Source organism: Nelusetta ayraudi, unplaced genomic scaffold, assembly GCF_046127955.1.
Source record: "Nelusetta ayraudi isolate G7.1 ecotype Tasmania unplaced genomic scaffold, CSIRO-AGI_Nayr_v1 ptg000026l, whole genome shotgun sequence".
NCBI lineage: Eukaryota > Metazoa > Chordata > Actinopteri > Tetraodontiformes > Monacanthidae > Nelusetta > Nelusetta ayraudi.
The window spans coordinates 7,969,039-7,993,104 of NW_027466076.1; the positions used below are offsets into that span (position 1 = coordinate 7,969,039).

The following is a 24,066-nucleotide window of genomic DNA, read 5'->3' on the forward strand; positions in this document are numbered from 1 at the left end:
GACTATATTATAGCGTGAGATTATTTTAGAGTAGCTCGGCATTGGGGTCACTGTTCAGTATGTTTTGAGTACAGAGGAAAATAACCATGTAGAACATTAGATTTGTTATTGACATTAAAGGTGTAAACATCCAATCATGGCTGATTGTAACTATTACTGATTACAGTTTGGTTGTCCTGCAGTTGGAAGAAGAAAAACAAACTATCCAGCAGTAAGCAAAATGATCAACTATCAATTATCAGTATTGTTTTGTTAATTGCAAAAACATTTTTATTTTATACTTAAGTACATTTCAGAGTATTTTTTCCACACAAGTATCCATACTTTTACTTAAGTACAGGATGTGATACAGAGTTTCTCAAACTCTGCATCACATGGCGCATTGGTTGGAGCGTATCGATCTGCGAAAATGGAGTACATCCACTCTCCCTCGTGAGCGTTCAGTTAAGTAGCCGCAGCCGAGGAGAGCTGCTGTGCCGACCGACCTCAGTCACTCAAATGAGTCTCTGGTAGCAGCCTCGGCTCAGTCGTACCTCTTGTGCGTGGCTGCCTCCAGCTCCAGGATGTTGAACTCCCAGCACTCCTCGTCATTCAGCATCTCGGCGATGTGCGGCGGGATGTCGCTCAGGGTGACGGGGATGGACAGCTGGCTCTGACTCATGTCTGCGCGCGCGCACAAGCACAACGGTGTAAGGTGAGTCGGCCATAGGACGAGCAGAAGCGTTATTTTACAAACAACCACCCAGAATCTGGACGGCTGATATTTGTATAAACGTTGCGTTCCTGTCCGGCTACGAACGAACGGTGAGTGACGAGATTATGAAACCGCCGTCGAAAGTGTTGCGCAAGATCCGCTTTAAAGGCTCCGCTGACTTACATTGCTTTAATGACAGTCAGATAACACAGTTATGTGAAAGGCCCAACACTCTGGGATTTCTACAATTCAGATTTATTCATGAGATTCAGTGGGAGCAGAGCTCGGGTTACCTAACAGTGCGGCTACCCCTTCACGCTCCTCTCACATTAACGTCATTCTGCGATAAAACACGATATTGAAGTCTGAACGTGAAGTGTCCCCCCTCAACACACACACACACACACACACACACACACACACACACACACACACACACACACACACACACACACACACACACCTTCAAATCGGTATGCAAGGCTGAAAGCACTAGACTTCATTCCACATTTCTTATAAAAAAGTGATATATGTCATAACACACTATTCACTGACAGTAGCAGCACCTCACACCACACTTCCTATTTGAAGTACTCTGTATTTACAAACACAGTTACTTACTTTTGGAGAAAACGTACTCATTCCCTGAGAGCCTCCGCAGCCCATCCTAAGAGAAAAAACACGACAGAGGGTCCATGTATTAGAAAAAAAGAAAAAGAGTGAGATTAATCGAATCCAATTTTAAAATGATGAACAGTCGTTTTGCAATAGCAAATAAAAACAATAATAACAATAATAATAATAATGATAAATAATAATAGTAATAACAATAATCTGTTTGTCCTTGTGGCCCTGCGATGAACTGATGACTTGTCCAGGGTGTCACCCTGCCTTCGCCCTATGACAGCTGGGATAGGCTCCAGCAGACCCCCGTGACCCTGAGCTTGGGACTAAGTACGTATGGAAAATGAATGAATTAATGTTTTTTTCTTTTTATGGCAAAGGTCGCGCTTCTATCTACAGTTTTCAGCCAATAAATAAATATTCAATTCTCCCCAAGATTTACGCTAATAGATACTGTACAATAGATATATGAAAACTATTGAATCAACTGAGCACTACATTATATACTTTAATTAAAAAAACAAACAAAAAAAACATCGATTTGTGCAAACAAAAAAAAAAAGCAATAATGAAAAACTTTGTTAAAATTCCAGTAATTACTGGACATGGGTACAAAAAGAAACTGACTTATGTTTTTTAATTGACGTAGGAACATTTTGTCACCAACCCTTTCGAACCTGAGAGCTCCTTCATTGGTGCTGAGTCATATGAAGGGCAACCAGTGTGCTACACTCTCCTCTAATAACAAATATCCTCACTTAGCCTTCAGTCATGTATTATTATTAATGATGCTGATTTATTTGAAGACACTGATCACACTAATGAGTTCTCAACAGTGACCTAACGAGGTTGGATAAAAACTGAAATATAGACGCAGCTCAACGAGTTGTGCTATGATTAGAACAGGCCTGCGGGCGACTCGTATGGTCCTTGGGGGCTACCTGGTACCCGCAGGCACCGTGTTGGTGACCCCTGGAGTAAAACTGTGTTTTTACACCAGGTGTTAAACTGTATCTGCGCTGTGTCTTACGCTCATCAGCCCGCCGACCAGGTCGTTGGTGTGGGGGTCGTCCTCCTTGGAGGCCAGCTGGGGCGAGTAGAGCTCGGTGGTCCTCAGGATCTCCAGCACCCGCTCCAGGGCCTCGGCCACGGTGACCGGGCTGCTCTCCTGGGCCGCGTTGATGATATTTATCACCTGAGGACACGAGGAACAAGAGATTCGACGAAACGCACAAAACAGCCCCCACACCACCCCCCGCCCCCTCCTTTCTTCACGCTGCTGTCATGGAGCCGCGCATGTGACGCTGAGGAAATCTTTTCTTTCTTGGGGGCCCCCCCGAGGACTGACCTGAGTTCATCGGCCTGTGAGCGAGACGAGCGCAACCAGGAAGTCGGCACACGGAATATCGGAGGTTTCTGTTACTGCAGCTTCTATTATTTCACCTTAAAGTGAAGCTCAAAGTCGACGACACGGAGGGTGTTTTTGCAAACCGGCAGTACAACGGTGTCCTGTAAAAAGTCAGTGACCAGATCATCGCACTTGGAATTGCAGTCGTAGAAAAGAAATGAAAAAAGAAATGAATAAATAAATTGCCACAAATTAGGATGTGATCGTTACGATACCATCAGTGCCAAAGTGTTTAAGATTTTATCGCTGGTCACACATAAGAATAAGAACACTTCCTGCTAAGCTTATTTTGAGTATGTTAATAAACCGTGAGTTTTTTTATTTATTTATTTTTTCATCAGAACAAACCGTCTTTTGAAAACCTGAGTCTCTCTGGCCGTGGAGCTGGACTCGCTGGCGTAGGACGCGCGAGGTCGCGACCTTTGAGTTTTGTCGGCGTCACCCCCCGGCGGGTGCCCGGCTGGCTCAGCGGCCGCGTGCGGGCTTGTTTCGCCGCCCCCGGGCTCACAATTATGAGGTAAATATAGAACGCAGAAATGGCGAACGAATAATGACACTTAAGTGCCGTAAGTGCTTCCCCGGTACTCCTCCATTATGCACGACTCGCGGCTCCTGCGCGGCTCCTGCGTCACGCTGCAAAAGCTTGAGGTGCCGCTGCGTTGAGTCCGCGGCTCACCTCCGACTCTGACGCCAGCACCCCTCCCTCCCCTTCTCCACCCAGGGATCCTCGCAGAAAGTCACGCAGGGAATCGCTATTTCACCCGTTACAAAACAAATCTGCTAAGTGAGCAGATCTGCATTTGAGCTTCGGAAATGCGACGCTTAAAAAAAAAAAAAAACAACAACACGTGACACCTGATGATCGCCAGCGAGGAAAATGAGCGATTTCCTCCCACAAGGGCCGTTTGTGCTTTCACGTCGCTCCGAGGCGCAAATTGCGTGACGGGGACTCGGTGTGATATTTGTGAAAGGGTGGCCGCCGACGCTGGACTTTCTCTTAAACGGAGCCGCGCTCACGACGTCACGTCTCGCCTTGAGCGTCGCGTTAGACGCGAGGTGCCGCCGCATCAACACCCAAGGTCCTTGAGTCGAGGCTACCGCGCTGCTATTTTGCAGGGGGAACCTGTTATGTACGAGCGGCTCTCGAAGATGAAACCAGAGAAAAGACAATTCCAGCTTTTGCTAGCTAGCCCGTCTGTGCTTTTTTTTTTTCCTCCCCGTCCGGCTGTCACCTGGTGATATACCTTAGTGATGGGAGCCTCGATGGTCATGGAGTGAATCCTCGCCACGGAGGAATGTCTTCGATTCTGGAGGCTGGACGCTGCAAGGCAGAGATCCGTTTTAGAGAGGGTTCTAATCAGGCTGCACAACGGATGAATAAAAAAAAAAACAGAACCTTGTTGAAAGTGTGAAGTATTAATATAGAATTTAAAAAAAAGAAAAAAGAAGTCGAGGGAGGTGAAAGGTTTGATTGCAGAGAAGCGTCACTCAGCAGACGCCTTTTAAAAATAGCAGAGGCTGTGTGGAGGTGAGTGGAGGAGGGGGGGGGGGGGGGCTCTTCTGATTTCATCTCCTTGTGTCATCACCAGCCCACGAAGCGCCTCTCGAGTTGGAGAGGCCTCCGTGACGCAGCCTGGCTCACTGCCCACTGCGCCCCTGCCTTTTTTTGCTTGACTACCCCCCAACCCCAACCTCCATGTGTTGGCCGGTTCCAGTCCCGGTACTGGACCGAGTCCCTTGAGTTGGCCTCACCGTCGCTGCCGCGAGAGCTGAGCGACCTGGCGTCCACCGAGTCTTTCCGCCGGTCCCGGTGCCGGAGAGCGTAGCACTCTGTTTGCAGGAGGGATGAAAAAGAAACCCCCCAAAAGAACACACACATTTAAATTTAGTCCCTGTGTTCTGCTCAGCTTTGAAACACATTCAAAAACAGTAGGGTATAATTTAAAGCCGGTGCACCAGTCTAAATAGTCAGGCAACGCTCAAAGGCAATTTTTATCATCAATATGAATAATAATACAATAATATGTGTAGATTCCAAAAAAGATTAATGTAGAAATGAAAAGTGAAAAGTAAAAAACGGGTCCTGGTTGAAGCTGGTGTGGGTGTCTCTACCTGAGTGCTCGCCGCTGCACCTGTCCTCCTTGTTGTATTTGTGGACCTGACAGATGGAGGAGGGGGAGAAAAAGTCCAGATTCATTTATTCATCCATTAAGTGTTTTGATGACCATAATCTGTGAAATCCTCCAGATGAAAGACATTTGAGAACCTTTTTCGACTTCAGAGTTGGAGAAAACTGGAGGGTTGGAGCTATGCGTTTCTTTTATTCACCCATAATATAACTGGACCAATGGGCATCATCGGGGCATAGAACAGCAGTGTAGCTTTGGACAGGGTAAAACTGGGCTTTAAGTGCGAAGCTACCGAAGCTCCACTGGGAAGAAATGTGATCGCCTGACAGATAGAGGGCGACAGAATCTTATCCAGCCATCTCCCGAGATTTCTTTTTTTTTTTTTAAATTTCACTGCCGCCACACGTTGGCGCTCTGCTGCTCAGCTGCTTCCCCCCTGTCGTGTTTGCAATTTTCCTGCCTGCGACTGTTTGTACAGAACATCCTGTTAGTCCCGCTAAGGTTGTTGTAGATATGCAGATGAGGTGCCTCTAATCCAGTTAGAGGATTTTCCTCAGCCAGGACTCGCAGCACCTTTTACACACTGCTGACGGCGCATCCTCCACCTTTATGTAATGGCCAGCGTGGACATTCTTGTTGTGCTTTATTTGGATAGTTTTATTTTCACTGCTCTTCATCGCTATTTAATTCAGACATGAAATGTAAGCCCACAAAGTGACAGTATTATTATTATTTTTTAAATCCCTTAGCCCTATTGACCCTCCCGTACACACTAAATAGGCTTAACCCTGTGTAAACACTTCTAATGCTAAACCAGGCTGCGTCGTAACGGGATTCTTGGGGCAGCTGGAGCAAGACGAGAGATCCCCCGCTTGCAAAAAATATCTCTTGAGTCGACCTGGCAGAAAGTTCAGGTGTTTGTGGCGCTGTTAATAGAAAAGGCCGAGCCAGAGACGGGTGACCGTACATCCCTGCAGGCCTGATGACTTAACAACAACACTATCCTGAACTGACCTCTTTGGTATTGGGCTGTTGATATGAACAAATGCTTTCAACGGCAAACTTTTACAAGTCTTGAAATAATATACCAGCAGTTTGGCTCGGCCCCATTCAGGCCGTGGCAGCAACTGAAGAATGGGATGAGCCGCTGCCATGTCTCAGGGCTGGCGGGGGATGAATGTGTCTGTTGCCTCGCAGGGCAGGTGCCAACTTCTGACTTGCCTTTTGTAAGCACACCGTGAAAGAGAGCAGCGGGCTAAAGCTAGCCTGACTGGGGCATATAAATAGCCCCGACGCCTGGCTGCCAGTCCTCCGAGGTCTTAGCGAGGTGGAGGGCGAAGGGGGGGGGATCCTCTGCGATTAGCCGTAGCTTAGCTCGGTATGACGTTTCTGGCCTGGAACACCGCTGAGAGCGGCCGCGCACACCTGACGCGGAGCCAGAGTTGCGGGGCACGGCTCGGCGGTGCTGGAAGCCCTCGGGGTTGCAGGGATCGCGGCGAGAGCCCCGACCCTGTCAGCCGGCCGCCAAACTGGGCAGCTTTGGACTTAATATCACTCCACCCGACTTGATTGGCCCAAGCTGTGACGCGGCAGGGTCGCTGGCGGACTGACATCTGTTCAAACTCGGAGAGTTTTGCACCCGCTGCGATGTGCAAAAGTAGGTTTATGAGCCTGCAGATTTCTTCAAGTTGAGTTGTGTTGCAGTACAGCTGCAAGGGATTTAAGGACTGTACATGCAGGCACTTGGCTTTATTAGAATATTTTGTGAATGTGCAGGCTTGACTAATCCTGGTCAGGCAACCTTGAAGAGTAACTGAATCGCATGAATATTTATCTTGAAATCTTGCTCATCTGCCTGGCCGACCTCAAATCAAAGCCATTTTCAGGCCGTCTTAAAATTTCAGACACGCACGGCGATATGTACCGTAATTTCCGGACTATAAAGCGCGCCTGAATATAAGCCGCACCAGCTAAATTTAGGGGAAAAAAACAAATGTGTACATATACAAGCCGCACTGGACTATAAGCCACAGGTGTTTTGTTAGGAAACGGGTCTGCGGAGCAGATCGGTTCGGCGGCTGCGAGCCTGCGACTCTGGACTCGCACCGCGGATCCTGTTTGCGGGGTCCCGCTCGTCACCTCGGTTAATTGGTACGTCGCGACGCACCGGAGCTCACAAAGACAGAGCGCATAAAGACAAGAGAACATACAGACGAGAGCCAAAACAGAAAAGTTGCGCACTGAACCCACTGAACACACGTCGGACCGCTGGCACTTTTTCTTCATGCGCACTGGAACCATTAAAGTCGCTTCATGAACACTGAGCCCAGAAACCACCTGTCACTGTTCATCACTTCATCGCTTTAGCACTTCATGCTAAAGCGCCCCCTGGCGGGTGAAGTAAAATCCGCAGAAAAGCCGCACCTTTGCATAAGCCGCATGGTTCAAAGCGTGGGGAAAAAGTAGCGGCTGATAGTCCGGAAAATACGGTAGCTAAAGATGCAACTTGCAACTTGAGCTGCAGCTATACACGATAAATCTGCAGTAAAGCATCTGATTGGTCTGTTAGTTAGTTTGGTGGTCGAATCAGCCCTTCGTCCAATCAGCCTCCAAGTTGTGATCAAATGGAATAATAGAAGACGTGAGTTAAAACAGACTTTTTGGTCCTCCTGAGTGTCAAAGCTCCAGTTTCAAGGGATGTCACCACCCTTCATTCATACTCATCGCCCTCAGGATAGCAAGAGGTGTATGTTTTCTTACCTGGTTATTGTTGTCCACGTGAGGTCTCTTGATGGCTACGAAATGGCGAATCTTCCTGTTGGGAGCGAAATTGGAGCTCGTCACGTATTCCTAACCAGCGTCAAACAGCATGTGCCTCAACTTGACGTACCCTCCTTGGCCTATCACAGGTGTTATCTTCACGTGCTGCTGTATGCTGTCGCCCGACTTCTTCCTAGCAAAATAAATGCCCTGCCACTCCTGGAAAGAGTGTAGGGGGAGACACGTCACCACACAGCACGGCCCCAGTCTTAAGAGTGAAAGCAGACACACGGTTGGACGCCGTGACACTGACTTTTCCTTTCTTGATGCATGTGTTGATGGTGTCCAGCAGGTCGGCTCTGTTCTTGTCGCTCTTGGGGAGTTCGGTCAGTTCCTTCCCGATCAGCTCCCCCTTGTGGTAGCCCATCATCCGTTCAAACGCAGGGTTCACGTACTGGGGAGGGGTTAAAAAAAGAATGATTTTGGCTTGATGAAAGGAAAGAATAAGAAATCAGCCATCAGCTAAGGTAGTTTTAACGGGCAAGGTCCTTTAAAGGTCTCATGCTTTAGCCATTTTCTTTATTTTTCATTGCCAATTCCAGTGGAGCATCATCACATGAACAACTATCCATCATTTCAAGCTTCCTGCTCAATCTGGTACTTTGTTGCACCTTCCAAATAATTGGAACAAAGCAGAAACAAGTAACATTCTTCATAACTTCCAGTAACCTGGAAGACATATCAGAACCCTTTGTGACATTGCAAGTACTTTGCATGATGTAGGTCCTTTTATACGTCTGCCAGCTTGAGAAATGTGTGTGTACTTAAATGTTTTCACATATTTAACACATTGGAAAAATCAGTGGGAGTTTGACTCTGTGTGTAAGCGTGCACAGTACCTGTATGATGTGGTCCTCACTGGTGATCTCAACAGCCTCCTGGCAGTGGTCCAGCGCAGTGAAGACGGAGTTACAAGCCCTGGTGATGAATAAAGACACACTGGCCCTTACAGGACGGACTTTCCGTTCATGCACAACGGTACGGAAAGTGCATCTGTTTATTTTTTTTCCTCCTCCATGACGTACCTGAGTTTGAACTGGCAGCGTACCTCCCCGTGTTCAATCTGGATGAGCTCATTGTAGCAGGCAGCCACGCTGCTGTTCTCCGCAAACCTCTGGAGGCCAAGACCAGTTTGAGCGGCATTTGGAGGAGAAACACAAGCAAGAAACTGCAATGAGGATTCGCTTGGTAGCATGTTGCTCCTCTACAACATTTCTCCGCCGTCGAACGGCAACTAAAGCTCCAAATCTGGCCGACATGCTGTCAGTTGACGTCTCAGGGGACACGGGTTTACAAGTTCAGCCTGATGCAAACAGGAGTTGTGGAAAATCGCTGGACGCACCCTGCTAAAGCCGGCGCAGAGGAGAGGAAGAACAGATGGCTCCTCCTGGTCGGCTGGCCTGAAACATAATGGGGAAAGAGCGATCACCGTCTGTAGCCTCTGACGTTTGTCACGTCGCATGTATACACAAACCAGTGTCGAGTCACACCTTAGTGAAAGCATTCGAAATGGAGGGCTTCAGTTCTCTGTTTCGGTGTCTTGAAGGTCCCAACTTATTCTGAGATCACTTTACCGACATTATTCAAAAATAAAACGTGTCCCTTTCTTGGTTAGGAACCCTCTAGAAATGAGAAAGCAACTTCCTTTCCTTATTGTGACCTTGAAACTAATTCATAACCAAAATAATGCCTGAGTCATTTCATCCTTTTTTTTTTTCTTTTTAGCTTGATGCCAATCAAATCTGATGTGTGACGTGATGTGAATCATATGAAGGCAGTCAAAAAGGCTTTTACAGATTGATGCAGTTTCAAAAGAATATTAAATAAGACCTTGCCAAATTGGCCCCGTCGCTGCTCTAAATTTACCCTTATTTAGCTTAAGTAATAACTAGAGAATTGTCATTTTTCTTAAAGTGGTCACTGAAGTGCAGGATTGTTGATCTGAGCATTCAGAAGAAACATTAACTTATTCATTCTTATCTTAATACCGAGGACACAGAAAATAGCAAATCTTGGATGGGCTGTCACTAAGTTGCAGGTTCCGTGACTGGCAATTGAAAAATGAATTTGGTACACTTCTTTTCAGCTTACTTTTGTGGCACGACAGCGAGGATGACTGTGTTTTCCGAGGGCTTGGTTGCTCGGATCAACCTGGAAATGAAACAAATATGACAGGTCTGTAAATCTGCTTTATTTGGAGTGTCATTTCTATTCACTGGGAGGTAAAGACCGAGTGGACTCATTCGTGGCCATGCCGCTGCACTAAGAAAGATCGGCAGGCTGTGCAACTTCTTGCCCATGAGCTTCGACCGCAACGCCAAAGTACTTGACAGGAAGTGGCCTTGGCTGGAGAAGGGAAGAGGACAGAGACGGAGGGTTGTAGGAGGAACAAAAGGTACCAGCAGCAGTAGCGAGCCTCATGGGGGTGTGGAGGAGAAAAACAAAATACAGAAAAGCAGAGAGCAGCTGCCAAATTGTGGAAACAAGGCAACGGGGGAGATATGAATCTGTTCCTGGCCTAAATAACAAGGCACTTATTTTAAATCACTTGGGAACAGGTTTCGTAGTAGTACTTCGTTTGGTTTTTGCTGCAAAAGGTCAACAGAAAAACAGAAAGTCACAAAGAAATTGTACTGTTTCTGCAATGGTTGACCGCCAGTTTATATGGTGGCGAGAAGTCGTGGGACAAAAATCTTCTCTGGAGTCTCTGAATGGCCTGGACATGTGAAGAATGAATGTTATCTTATAGGACAGGTGTTTTTTTGTGCCAGGGCTCAAGGCCAGTGTCAGTCCCCCTTGGATCTGTCATGTTTGAAAAGTGCCACTTTCGTGCTACAGTTGCGGAGGCCTTTTTTTCCCCTGCTGATGCAGAAGCTGAGTGGAATTCGACCATGGTCGGATCCTGCTGTACCACCACTGAACACCAGATGGGGTGATTGGGGCCTCCAATTTTTGCTGCACAGTATGTCAAAGTCCCACTGTGCATCATTGACTGGCTTGTAGTAACACGACTACTAAATGATTGAATGTCTAACAATGTTTTTTATGTATTAAAATAAGAAATTGTCTCTGAGATTTGGAAATAATACTAGCCTGTGTGTGTGTGTGCGTATGAGGGAGACACTCACCGGCACACAGCCTCTGGCTCAAAGTAGCGCGAGTGGCGCCCGTCGATGACGATTATCTCGTGGTGCTTGTCCAGGTAGCACTCCACAGCAGACTCGGGCGTCCGGGCGATGTTGCACTTGAAGCCCGCCCGGTCGCACGCCCACCAGAAGGCGTCGCTCTGGCCGTCCTCTTTGGCGAACACCAGGAGGACCTGAGGAGAGACGCGCGGCCCGGGTTAGACGAAGCTGAAACCTCAGCATTTCAGCGTCTCCGCGGTAAATGAGTTCCTCCACCAGCAACTCCAGGAGTCGGAGAACATCCCAGAATCGGACTTCATCTGAAGTACCCGTTGATTCCAGGGACGTGGACTTCCGCAGACAATTCATAGAACATTCACGCTCGTATGACGTGTCGGCTTGTTTTCTGGGTAATCTCAATCCGTTACAGTCATCTGAGACGGTTTAAGGGAATCGACGCACCGCCCCCTGGTGGTAAGACTTTCCACCCTTGAATATTCACTGAGTTCACTACTTTTGACTATTAGGTCCTTATCACAAAGAAAGACAAATTCATTCCAAGGATTTACGACGGAGGGGATGGAGTTCAACAGCGATAGCCGGACTGCCACGGGCCACACGGATGGGACTTTTTCAAAGTAACGACATGTGACAGTTGTAAACGGAGCTGGATTATCAAGCGATAGCCTTTTTGGATGTGCTGACGAGAGATTTTCCTTAAGTTTTAAGTTCTCAGCGATCAATAAACCACGCAGTGTGGGCGCTCATGAGGGAAAGTTTTGAATTGATTGATACTAAGAATGACTAAATATGACTGAACATCATGTTTGTTTGTGTGTGTGTGTGTGTGTGTGTGTGTGTGTGTGTGACAAACGGCGTCCTTTTCTGCCTTTCGCACTGACAGACAAAGAGCCGGCAGAGCAGAGCGGTCGACTCATGTTTTTCATCCCACGCTGCGTTTTGACCATGAACACACCAGGCCAACCCCCACCTCTCCCCCATCCCTCAGCACAGCGGCGAGAAAACACAACACGCGTGCGCTCGAGTGCACGCACACACGCAGCTGGTCTGCAGCCAAGAGCAGCAGCAGCAGCAGCAGCAGCAGTGTCACCTCTGCTTCCTTCGGAGGACAACAAAGGAGAGGGCGACCTGCGAGTGCAGCACAGAGAGAGCCCGGGGGTGAGGTGGGGAGGGGATGGGGAGCCTGAGTGTCGTGACTCCCCTGTGAGGTTTCAAGAGCTGGGGTGGAAGGCATCAACGCGCTATAAGAGAAGGAGGGAAAAAAAAGAAAAAAGAGCCGGCGTTGGCGAGCTCCCGTGAAAAGGCAATGCCGCCTTTGATCGGCGGCTGGGTTGTGCAAACCGCGGCGCTCGTGCAAAGGCGCGAAATTCCGCACGCTCTGCAGCCGGGCCGCGCACGTCTCTGACCCGCCACCCGAATACGTCGCCAGCGGCGGGAGGCCCTTGAAGAACCGGCCGACTGATTTTTTACACCCCCATCCCAGCGAGGCCGCGCCGACCCTCGAACCTCCCGCCGCCGCCAGACGAAGGCGCGATTGCACAATCAAACAGATTTAAAGAGCTTTTAAAGGAAAGATCTGCCAAGGCGTCTTGTTTTCGGTCCGGCGGTGCCGCACTTCCAGGTAGTCTTTCATCCGTCTGCGCCGCGGCCGCGAGGTGAGAGACACCGTTTGACGGTTCAAAGGTTAATCCACCCTGTTTTGCACAACCCGGGCCAGGCAGCGGCGCAGGGCTAAGGAGATTCCCAGCGAGTCACTGGGCCAGCTGGCTTCCAACACCCCCCCGTCCCGCTGCGTCCCGGCCCCTCCCGGCGACTGCATTGATCTTCTTTTGCGCCAGCGAGCCTCCCACCACGTGAACGACGACCACGAGGAAATAAACTGATGTAACATTCAACGGAATAAACCAAAAATGAATCCCCTGTTACGTTCTGATCAATTTGCAGGATTAATCGGATTAATCAGACGATAACCACTCTGCTTTTTTTTCCCCCCGACATAATTGAGTTTTTTACGACCGGTGCTGCTTCGCACCTTCATAAACGCATAAAAGCGTCTCGGATGATTTGTTGTCGTGTATCACAGCGTGTGAAACAACCTCACTTATAAATCAAACTCTTAACCCTTAAATAAGGCAACGCCCCCTCCACTCCCTGCTCCCCAGTGACCTCCCCCTACTCTGAGGGCCATGCTGCCTTTTGATTATTTTTCATTTGTTCTTTTGATTCTGATTGAACAGCTGTGCTGAAAACATCCTTACGGTGACGGTTGTTCTTTTTCTAATAGGAAATGATTTACACTCAAACTCATAAAGTGGGACTGTGGCGGCATCGCCGCTGCTCTTTGTCAGAGCCTGACTGAGGACCCAGCTGAACAGGATCAGGGGCGACGTCAGTGAGTCTGCCTGCAGCTCTGCAAAAGGCATCCGGCAACAGGCACAAATGAATTCCCCCCCCACTAACAATGGCCGTTAACTAAAAGGTCGTATTAATCTGTGTTCGCTGCTTGACTCCTGACGAGCACTTTCAGAGAAACTGATTCTGCACAACCCACAAAAGACTCCTCAAGCTCTGATTTAAAACAGTAGAAATTTAACTCAGACATTCACATTTGGAAAGGGAGGCCATCCAAATCTGAGCACAAAGTTAAACATATTTTTTTTCACAGGGCAACACCTCCGGTGCTCTTTGTTCTTTGAAGGAAAAAATGCCGGTCAGCCGTAATAAAAGAGCCACTACTGCAGCATCCTCGCCAGTCTCTCAATACATCACAAAAGATGAAAACAAGTCCTCCAATGTGCATAAAAGAATTCCACGAATGAAGGGCCTTCACTTTGCAAGGTGGCGGGATCGCTGAGATTTCAACATGCTTATCCATCTTGAAAAGCTCTAATATCAAGCCTTTTCAGGTCAGTTGTTTCCTGTTTCTGTCACAAATGGACGGATGTTGACTTTTACGCAGTGCAAAGGCTTCAGTTTAGAGCTTTTCAAGATGGATGAGCCAGATTCCAGACTTAAAATCTCAGCTCTCTGCCTTGTTGGTCCTTCCCCTGGCAGTGTTCTGTGATTTGCGTTTCATAGCAAGCGTATTGATACGATAATACACAGCTTGGGCCATTTTGCTCATATTACACTTTTGGAGCAACACCTGAGACGATTTAAGTGTATTGTGAGATATCTCCACATATAATTTACAAGTAAAATATTTAAGGTAGCCTCAAACAAGGTTTCAAGCAAGAAACGGCTCTGCATAACCACTGCAGCTGCCCATAGAGGAAAAACAGCAACGTACAACATGTGTGACCTTACCGTCGCTCGTGTGCGCAATAAGTGAAATGCATGAATCACTGTCTGAGGAGGGGGAGGTTGAGCGCCGAGAGTTTGAGACTCTGCAGGGCTGAGGGGCCGTAACAGTAAATGTCAATAAAATTCACGGCGTGTCTACAGAGCATTTTATCTCCGGCTTTACATCTCTGTGATCCTGCGGCTGGAGAGAATGAGCCCAGGTCACGGATCCAGCCGAGACGGGGTTTTTCAGATTGCGCTTAAAAAGAGTTTATAGGGCATGAAAATAAGTCTTCATAAAGCAGCAGGCAGCTCCCTCCACCTGCCTGCTGCGATATTATTTGGCATGGCGAGTTATTAGGGAGAGGAGGAGGCGGGGAAGGAGGAGGGCACTGTAGACACCGTAGCCAAGCGTGCCAGGCCGCTCACATCACTCCGCTGGAGAGGGATCTGAGCCGAACTCAATGAAACGGTCTGGAGATCCGTCAAACCCCGAGCAAATTCGATCCAAGCGGCAAACAAGCACCTAATAAAGTAGCCGGTTCCTGGGGGAGGAGGTGCAGCAACAACAGGAGTTGCGGCGGAGAACTCTTAGTTTCTTTGTTACATAAGGATAAATCTGACTGGGACATGGCGTAATCCCCGAGCGGAGGATGAACGCAGACAATCCCTGGCTCAAATCCAGCTCACCTTGAAATATTCCCACTTTCGTCTCCGCACGGATGAGCTCCTGCGGACCCTTCAAAGTTTTTGAGGAGAAATGTGTATCTTTTTTTTTTTTTTAAATTTATCCCAGATAGGGTAAATTTGTAAGTAAAAGCCCATTTTCAGGATTTCTGTAAATTTGATGATAGTCAACATAACGCCTAGATCTTACAACACACAGGGAATATTTTCTAGCGGCTGACCGATTCACTCCCAGTACCAACTGATTGTAACCAATAATTTAATTAACTTTAATTTGCAGGCATTTAGAGATGTCACCGATCGCTTTAGTGGTGGTGTTTCACTAACTAATCTCCACTAGTCAGGATTAAAAACGAATGTCCACTGACGCAAACAAAGCACAGAGAAATTGGGAATTTGAACACAGTTTAAGCAACTTAAATGCAATCAGACTCTTAGAAACCACACACAAATCAGAAACCCATTTTGCTCTCACCTGTATTGGCTCCTGTGTCAGTCTCATTGGTCCGACGCATTCTTCTGTAGCAGAGACCTGCACACAGTGGGCGACAATTTCAGGGTTAAAACAGACACAAGCGCAGAGGCACCGACGCTGCAGGCACCGTCCTTCTCCTTACCATTATACCGTTAATGTCCAGGAGCATATTGGCATGTTGTCGTATCCGAGCTCGAACTGTCAAAGCTGCACTCGACCACCTTAAGTCTCGAGCGTGTATCCCCTCAAAAACAGCAAGCGGCTGGTGCGATCCCTTCTCCCCGCACCGCGCTCTGGATGTTTACACACAGCCTTAGCAGCTCTGAGTGGACCAAACTTCTTTAGAGGGAATTAGCAGCCGGTGTCAGATTGAACTCACAGGTTTACTCACATAATCCGCCAGCGGGAGAATCACATTCTGTACCGTAGTGAGTGTGCGTGTGTGTGTGCGCTCACACGCACATGTACACACACACACACACACACACACACAGCAGTCTTAACCCCATGCGTCATTCTGTTGTGAATTGGCAACTCTGCTACATGTGCATCCTCTGGGAACACACACACACGCGCGCAGACAGACAGCAGTGACTCAGCATTACACCATGTTCTACACAATCCCGTGCTGGACACCTCACTCTGCGTGTCATAGGCAGGAATTTGGATGTTTTCAAGAGTACTCAGTGCTGCTGAGTCATGTTCCCTCACAGAATAATATTAGAATATGTGGATGAAAACACACGCACGCACGCACGCATGCACGCGCACACACGGATTAGCGAGTGTTCTTGCTGATTGGAGTGGTAAAAGCAGAAGGGGGAGGGGCCGAGTGCTGTAATAATGTAGTTCTATGGTAGAAAAGCTGGAAGTAGTCGCCTGGCAGCTGCTGAGTGACTAAAGCAGTGAGGCAGTCGGGACTCTTAACCCTGCGCCGGCTTTGTCCGACGGTGGTAATTAGTCTGAAAAACCCAAAAGCCGCATCCAGTCCCAGCAAGCCAACACCAGCCAGAGTGTTTTTCCCAGGGACAACCACCTGGGATGAAGCCAAAGTGTGTTATGATCAGTATCATCGAATGGTACTAACACAAATTGCAAACAAATACTACCTTTATATTTATTACTTATAGAATTATATCTATAGCTGCGCTGACCTGCTAGGTATAGCTATCCAATATCATATATATCACAATAGGTCAGTACTGGTGGGAACATTAATTTGTCTTCAGTAAATTCAATTTTGGAAATCTACTCAAATGGAACTTCCTGTTTTTTAATGGACTCACTTCATGTCACAGCTTCACTATACATGATGTGATACCAAGGGGAAAAACCCTCTTCTGGGCAATACTGCCACCTCCTCACAAATGGACCTGCTGTCCAACAGCTTGCTAGGCTGCATTGATTTGGATGATACAGGGCTTAGGCCAATGTTGCCTCTCATACTAATAGGAAGCCTTCAGCAATGGCAACGGTACTAAACAGTTTGAACATGCTAGACAAAAAGTTCCTTTCAAAATCTGCCTTCAAAGGCCTTCAATGGGCTCTTTAGCAGATGGTGACATGAGATGAACCCGTTCAACACACCAAGGTATTTTTTTTTAATCAAATTTGAAAAAGTAAATCATTTTAAGTGGATGACTAATATGAACATGTTCGCCCCTGTTAGACTTCTTGAGAGAAAAGAACCATTCTTGGTTGTCTTTTAAGTCATTGAAGTAAATGTGCCGAAGCTGACGTCCGCAGAGTGTCTCAAAACAGCTGGTGCTTTTAATACTGCAGCCAAAACACTTGACATAAAAGGACGGAACGGTTGCAGAGAGCCTCTGTGATGACGAGAAGCACACACAGCAAAAATGTCTGAGAGCTTTGGGAGTTGGCTGCATGAGAAAATAGTTCTGTAAGGTCCGTGGACGACACAGCCAGATGTGAAACAGCACAGGAAGCCGGCTGTCGACTTGACCGCGATCACTGCTCGGAGCCGGATCGGTCCGTGGAGGTAGGAGATGATGGAGGACGTGCTGGGAGAGCGAATCATGGCGCAACATACAGAGTAAACAAGATGTCTTTAACAAATACAGTGGGTGGCTCAGAGGCAGGGGAGAGGGAAAGTATACACTGAGAATCAGATGATCCACTCATACTCTGTCTAAATACAGTTACACCAATCAAGTTAATTAACCTGCCATCTCCACCGTAGGCTCATGGGGGTGGGCTCGGGTCCACTGTCGGGACAATGTTTGCTATTACAAAACAACATTTAGGATGACAAATACCCAGAGGTGTCCAACTAGAACTGAAATAACACAGATCCAAATGGGATTGAGCTGCACTGGATGTAGCTAAAAGATCAAATTATACACACCATGATCCACTATAACCTCTTTTGGTCAAAGTCGGGTACACTTTGTCAGACTGTGGTTGAGCTTTGACAGTCTACCAAACTTTTATTTCCCGTCATTACCCACTGGCACTCCCAACCTTCACAGCCCTTCAGCTATATGTTGTCTTGCATAAAAACCTTGCACGGCCATTGGAATATTTCACGAAACCAAGGAATTTATTGATTATACCCATTGGAGAAGGAAGCCACAGAACATCTAAAACTAATTAACTTTTTAAGATGGATTTGCCCGACTTCACACTTGCGATCTCGGGGTAGGGGCCATCCAGCCGCCGAGCAAGGTCGCCCCCCACAAAAAAAAAATACGGATTAGCGAGTGTTCTTGCTGATTGGAGTGATAAAAGCAGAAGGAGGAATGGCCGAGTGCTGTAATAATGTAGTCGTATGGCAGAAAAGCTGGAAGTAGTCACTGGGCAGCCACTGAGTGACTAAAGCAGTGAGGCAGTCGGGACTCTCAACCGCGCACCGGCTTTGTCCGACGGTGGTAATTAGTCTGGAAAACCCAAAAGCCGCATCCAGTCCACGAAATCGAGGAATTTATTGATTATACCCATTGCTGAAGGAGCCCATAGAAAACCTCTGATAGGAAGCCGATTGCTCCTTTTTTTTTTTCCAATATCCGGTCTGAAACTGGTTGCCTTTTTAAGATGGACTGTGGCCGACTTCACACTTGCGATCTCGGGGAAGGGGCGATCCAGCCGCCTAGCTTTGTTTTTCGGGACAAGACTTTGAAACGCTGCTCCTTTTTAAAGGTGCTGTGTAAATAACCCGCTGATTAGTGACTGGTGGCCCAGGTACATCATGTTATTCCATATACAGCGCGCACTTTGTTATGATTAAGTTTAAACACTGCTCTGACGGCGGAGGCCAACTGCGCTCGGTTCCCCCGCGCGTTTCGCTCGCGCCGTTTATTCTTCGGGGAAACCCAATTACCAGAACAAAGTTAAACCGTGTTTAATGTGTTCTTTTGAAGGTGTGCCGACTGTTTACAGCGGTGTGGGATTATGAGACGCCGGTTTCTAGTTTATGCGGCAGCCGGTGCGCTGAAAGACTTGTTTACGCCCCTGTTTACGCGCAAGACGTCTAATCATTTTGATGAAAATGACAGAGCTGAGGGCCTATCGCTCATTTGCACTCAGCCCCGTGTGTGGCTCTCCCTCGGAAAACCTCGAAAGGCCGTCGGGAGAATAACGACGCAGCTGCGAGGTCGCGCACCGATTCCGCGGGTGACGTCTCACCCCGCAGGAAGCCGGCGGGAAGGTTCTCTCGCGTGCCGCAGCGGCGCCAGACGGCCGTGAAGTGTTTTTACGGCGCTCGTCTCCAGGAGTGAGAGACCTTGGTGGGTTTTTTTATTTATTTTTTTTTACGTAGATGAAACCAGTCCTTGCAACAAGGTCTCATCGGCGTGGCACGTGGCCTTCCACGAGCCGACGCAGTTATCTCCAAAAGTCACGATAAGTTCACATTGATGGAGTGACGCGCGGTGGGGGGGGTAGGGTTGTTGCCTCGTCATGTGGTGGTGGTGGTTGGGGCTGGGGGTCGGGGGGGAGGAGCGGTAACTTTTCAACCGTGATGATACGCTACCACGAATAGACCTGTCCAGAGGCTGCTGTTGCACACGGCAACAAGGCTGCAACTGTGCCCCTTCTCTCAGATAACACTTAGCCAATTGATACAGTTATGTCCCTAACTGTACGCACGCAGCCCGTTTTTAACACTTTCTCTTTTCGCTACCTTTATCAGACAGCGGTCACCTCTCTGGCGCTCTCGCCCGGAAGCTCAAACTGTGATGAAAATGATCAGCTGAGAAGTTTCAACATCAGCTTCCATGAGACATTCACAGGCCGGGTGGGCAGTGCAGATACTGAGGCCCTGTACACAAGTATGGGGGTATTTCTCCAAAACACTTATTCTTATTCTGATTTGAAAAATTAAAAAAAAGTAGAATTTTGGACTATTTTTGCCAACATGCAACTGCATAACCACAGCAAGAGGTGGTGACCTTTGAGTGTGAGGACACACTGGCCAGTGTGAATAATTCAGAATTCCCAGTGTCACTGAAGGGTTTATAATGAGACTTGTGGCAATGTCCCGTGTGTGGCTCTAGATGGAAATCTATACTCTATATTCTTCTGTTTTGCTGCCAGCAAACCTAATGTTAGAAGATCACACGGAGCGCCGTGGCTGCGGATACAGTGAGCCGTTGTTGGTCGATGTGTCGTTCTCTTTGTGCTGCTTTTATTGTATGGTTCAGTGTTTACAGTCGTAATGTGACACAGCTGACAGTCCTCTGAGGGCGTGAGCCGCAGAGCCCATAGTCTTGCGCATGTGTGTCTGTGTGTGCGCCTGTGCGTGTGAGCGTGTGGAAATATCAGTCGGCTAATTGCTAAGCTGTCTCGGGCTTAATGCGACTTCTCTGTTAAAATCGAATTAGATTTATACTTCTAGCGGTGTCATCAGCTGCTTCACAATCTTGTCGAAGCTGATGCATTTGCCACACAAAGTCAACACAATGGACTACATAAAGATTTTGATATCTGTGGTCTGCCCGGGGTAAATTCCCAGACCCAGGACCTCTTCTGTCCCCGTGTGTCCTGGCAATGCCTTCTGTTATTTATACACAGGTAAGCTGAGAAATAAAAATAAAAATATTACGGCACTACTACAGTACAACCCAACATCTCCTGATGAATTCATCAGGCAGTGCAGACGTTACATTTCCATGATGATGCGAGTACTTTTCTTCTGCAGAATTCCATTAGCTTAGCATTGACCTTTCCATGTTTCAAAATAAGCATCATAAAGGTGTGACAGGACGTTCGATTTTAATGGGGCACAGCTGGTGAGACATCTTGGTCTTTTTAGCTCAACCATCGTTTTATAATTCAAAGCCTGAAAAAAAGCCACGAGGCCGAAAGCCACGGTTAATATTCATACGCGCAGAACAGCTAATATTAGCACTGAAACTTGCTAAACCTTCATAGCACGCATGCACATGCATTTATTGATGAATTATAAAGTTGTATTACGTGATCCGTGATCAAAAACTCTTCACAGCTTCTGCTTGACTGAGCAGCCGGCTCTTTAGCAGACCCCGCTTTGGGACTGATTCCTGATATCTCTCGCAATTATCTGTCGCCCAATGAGCGCATTAAAACATGCCAGCGAGGCTCTTCGCTCCTCCATCCAAGCACACTTTTACATCTGCAGGGGACGGCCACGATTTTTAGAATGTCAAAATTCAAAAGCAAAACCCTCCATAAAACAGAGATGTGACAAAAAGGAGCAAAGGAAGTGCAGAGGTGACAAAACATCCAACTACAAAGTTAAACACGATCAGCATAAATCTCAGCAGCGACTAAAGCGGTCTGCAGCAGACCTTAAAACTGTCCTCATACGAAGCTGCACATTTTGTAACGTTAGTTTGGAGTTTGACAGTGGTAAAACTCAATCCAGACTCCTTGCGAGGGATTCTCATCCGCGTCTCGGGGTCAAATCAAACATGCTTAAAAATGTCGCAAATCCTCAAGTCTTACACACGTTGACGTCAACGTGCAGGAGCTGAGCGCCCTGCAGGCGCCAGGCAGGAAGCTGCAAACTCGTAGGAGCGACAGTGTGACGTCGGCGTTTGGCTCTCCTGAAGCGTTTCAGCCGAGGGCCGCAGCGTTGACTCGCAACGTCTCGCTGCGGCGCTCTCGCTCTCAGCCTCTCACTGGCGATGCTGTAATGTCTATGTTTCGCTCAGGCTTCCCTTGTAATCAGGCAAAATTAAAATAATTTGTTTTAAGGTTCCGTGCGTCACCGCCGCCGCTGTCGTCATCACCGTCGTCGTCGCGGGCCTAGTTGTAGTCCCGCCAACGGAGGCCTTAAGTAAGGTAAGAGGTCCCGCCTCTGCACCGTCTTTAGTCGCTGACAGATTGGCGTGGGATGTGATTGGCTGCCGGTCTTTGAGGAATCACTCAACCTGCCAACAATCAGATCATGAGCGTCTACAGGTGTTTTGATTGTTGCTTTGTGCTATTTGAGGCACAGGAGATTTTGGGTGTACTTGAGAAAAAGTGACTGTTGTCCTGACTTGGTGGTTAGAGTTCGGCTGAGTGATGAGCTGGGACATCTTGGGACATTTGAAACTACTGCTAGAAATAATCAATTTGAATTATGAAACTGCGTAAACTGTAATTCTCTTAAAACAATTTCAAGGCTTTGCTCTTTTTTTCTTCAAACGGAGAGAAATGGAATCGGTCGTGCAGATTCAATCAAAACATTATCAATTTCCGCCATTACAGGTCCTGATGCTTCCATGATGCCTCTCTAACAGCCGGCTTTTCACAAAGACCTGATAAACACCATGATTGAATTGTTTTTTTTTAAAGTGTGAATGGTGGAATCAATCCAGTTTGACTCTCCAGTCCACTGGAGACGTCATCAACGTGAATTTACTATAAGGCCATTCTAGGAAGTTTGATCAGGTATGGAATGTCATCCTGGTTCGGCGCTCTCGCTGTCCAAAGCAAATCAGCAAAAATCTAAAAAAAAATGTATAAAAAAATGGTAATAAACCACTGCAGCTATTAATAAGTACTGATTGCTTTGAATGACGGGTGTCCTGACACAAAGTCACAAATTGTCTCTTTTACTGTGTTGTTTGATTGTTTTGCCTTGTTGGAATCATGCGGGGGATGGTTTTTATTGTTTGTAATGTACTGTGGCCGATGGGCACTGAAAGGCCAAGACAAACTTCCTCCTTGGGGAACAATAAAGTTTATTCTGATTCTGATATCTGATTTCTGAACGTTTTATTCCACCGGGGCCCCATTTGTTGCTCACGTCAGATTTTGAGAAATGTTTTTTTTATTGGAATTAGACCCGCACACCAGAGCGCACAACTCCTGCGTTTTGTGGCAGGGGGAGGGGCTTCCCCCCAGCCCCTACCCTCAACTCCGCTACTCGGTGTGTGTGTGTGTGCGCCTGAGCCCTGCAGGGACGTGTGTATGGGGTCACCACCAGCAGCAGCAGCAGCAGCGGCCCGCTCACATGCTCGCACTCCAGCTGCACTGACCGGAGGGGTAAACAAATTAGTGGTGTACATAAACACGCGCGCGCACAAACACACACACACACACACACACACACACACACACACACACAAAGACATGCATGCGCACGCAAAGGCCTTCTTTTAAACACACGCTCGCACTGATCTGAATGTTGAACAGTGTTCACATTACCACCACCACCACCACTATTAATACTACTACTACTACTACTGCTGATAATAGTAATGATAATGATAATGTACTTTAATTTAGAATGCATAAGCTTTGCGTCGGCAATAAATCAGGAATTGCTCCAGTACGGCAAAAAAAAAAAAAACTAAGTTCCTCTAAATCTGATTATTTTTAAAGAGGAGAAGGGATAAGTGTGACAAACTGTATTTTTTTTTTTTTTTTTTTTTTTTGGTCCAGTTACACCACAAGAAAACAACTTGGGTCACATGTTTGGGCCGAGTTCTGAGGTTTTAGGACAGTTTATCAAGATCCTGCAGGGAGGCAGATGGTTGAAATCATAAATGGTATCATTGATCCTCAGCGTTCCCTCCGAGATGCAGTGGAACAGAGGGAAGGAGCAGCTGACAAAACCAGCAAAAACACACACAAACACACAAACTGTGCACGCACGCGCAGTTTGTGACCCAACTGCTTAAGTCACTGCAGTTGTCTTATGAACGATACCTAGAAAAGTGCTAAAAATAAGAGTGAAGGAAAACAGGATGATAAAGAGCAAAAGCTCAACTCAGATACTTTATATGTTAAACATATTTAAAGGTCCCGTCATTTGTAACATTCATCCGTCTCTTGCCTGCCAGTGATAAACTCCTACCCTTAATTCTTGTCCACTTGTTTTAGAAGTGTTCGCTAATATACACAGTACAAGGAATCAACTGGTGAGTCAGCTGTGATGTCACAAAGGGCACAGTTCCAGGTTAGTGACAGCTCCCCCAGTCAGCTGTTTGTTCCGCTCTCTTATTTTTGTCCCCTTCAAAACATGTGGAAAGTCAACAAATCATCGGTTCAGCAGTGTTGTTTTGTTTTGTTTTTGCGGGTGGCTGTAAACAGAGGGCTAAAAATGTGCGCCTTCTTGAGGTCTGGGCACGTCTTATGGGGAAATGAAAGGTGTGAGTTCCGGTATGACAAAAAAGATGTGACAATTGATATAACGTGGGAGCTTAAAATTTTTTTTTTTTTTTAATGCAACATAAAAGACAAATCGGACTAAATTTTTAATAAATCTCATCTGGCCTGAATAAGTGAATCTATTCTAAAGGGCCTGATGACATGATCATCTGCTCCATCACCTCTTCCCAAAAAACACAACCACATCCTCTGGGGGTCAATCA

The 24,066-nt window shown here is 47.2% G+C and overlaps 1 protein-coding gene across 3 annotated transcripts in view; it reads right to left on the minus strand.

Annotated features, from left to right (window-relative positions):
• Positions 1-24,066, minus strand: part of pde8b (phosphodiesterase 8B) — a 36,744-nt gene that overhangs the window by 6,885 nt on the left and 5,793 nt on the right. For 2 of the 3 annotated variants that reach the window (XM_076029517.1, XM_076029516.1), the window contains exons 2-16: positions 15,266-15,322; positions 10,804-10,994; positions 9,767-9,826; positions 9,018-9,075; positions 8,701-8,789; positions 8,515-8,593; positions 7,929-8,069; positions 7,746-7,834; positions 7,616-7,670; positions 4,839-4,884; positions 4,479-4,556; positions 3,971-4,047; positions 2,349-2,513; positions 1,316-1,361; positions 534-663 (exon numbers count right to left, since the gene is read on the minus strand). In XM_076029517.1, coding sequence (XP_075885632.1) covers positions 534-663; positions 1,316-1,361; positions 2,349-2,513; positions 3,971-4,047; positions 4,479-4,556; positions 4,839-4,884; positions 7,616-7,670; positions 7,746-7,834; positions 7,929-8,069; positions 8,515-8,593; positions 8,701-8,789; positions 9,018-9,075; positions 9,767-9,826; positions 10,804-10,994; positions 15,266-15,322 — 1,361 coding nt within the window. Of the gene's footprint in view, positions 1-533; positions 664-1,315; positions 1,362-2,348; positions 2,514-3,970; positions 4,048-4,478; positions 4,557-4,838; positions 4,885-7,615; positions 7,671-7,745; positions 7,835-7,928; positions 8,070-8,514; positions 8,594-8,700; positions 8,790-9,017; positions 9,076-9,766; positions 9,827-10,803; positions 10,995-15,265; positions 15,323-15,407; positions 15,949-24,066 lie in introns of those variants that run through there. The other variant, XM_076029518.1, reaches the window with a different exon arrangement.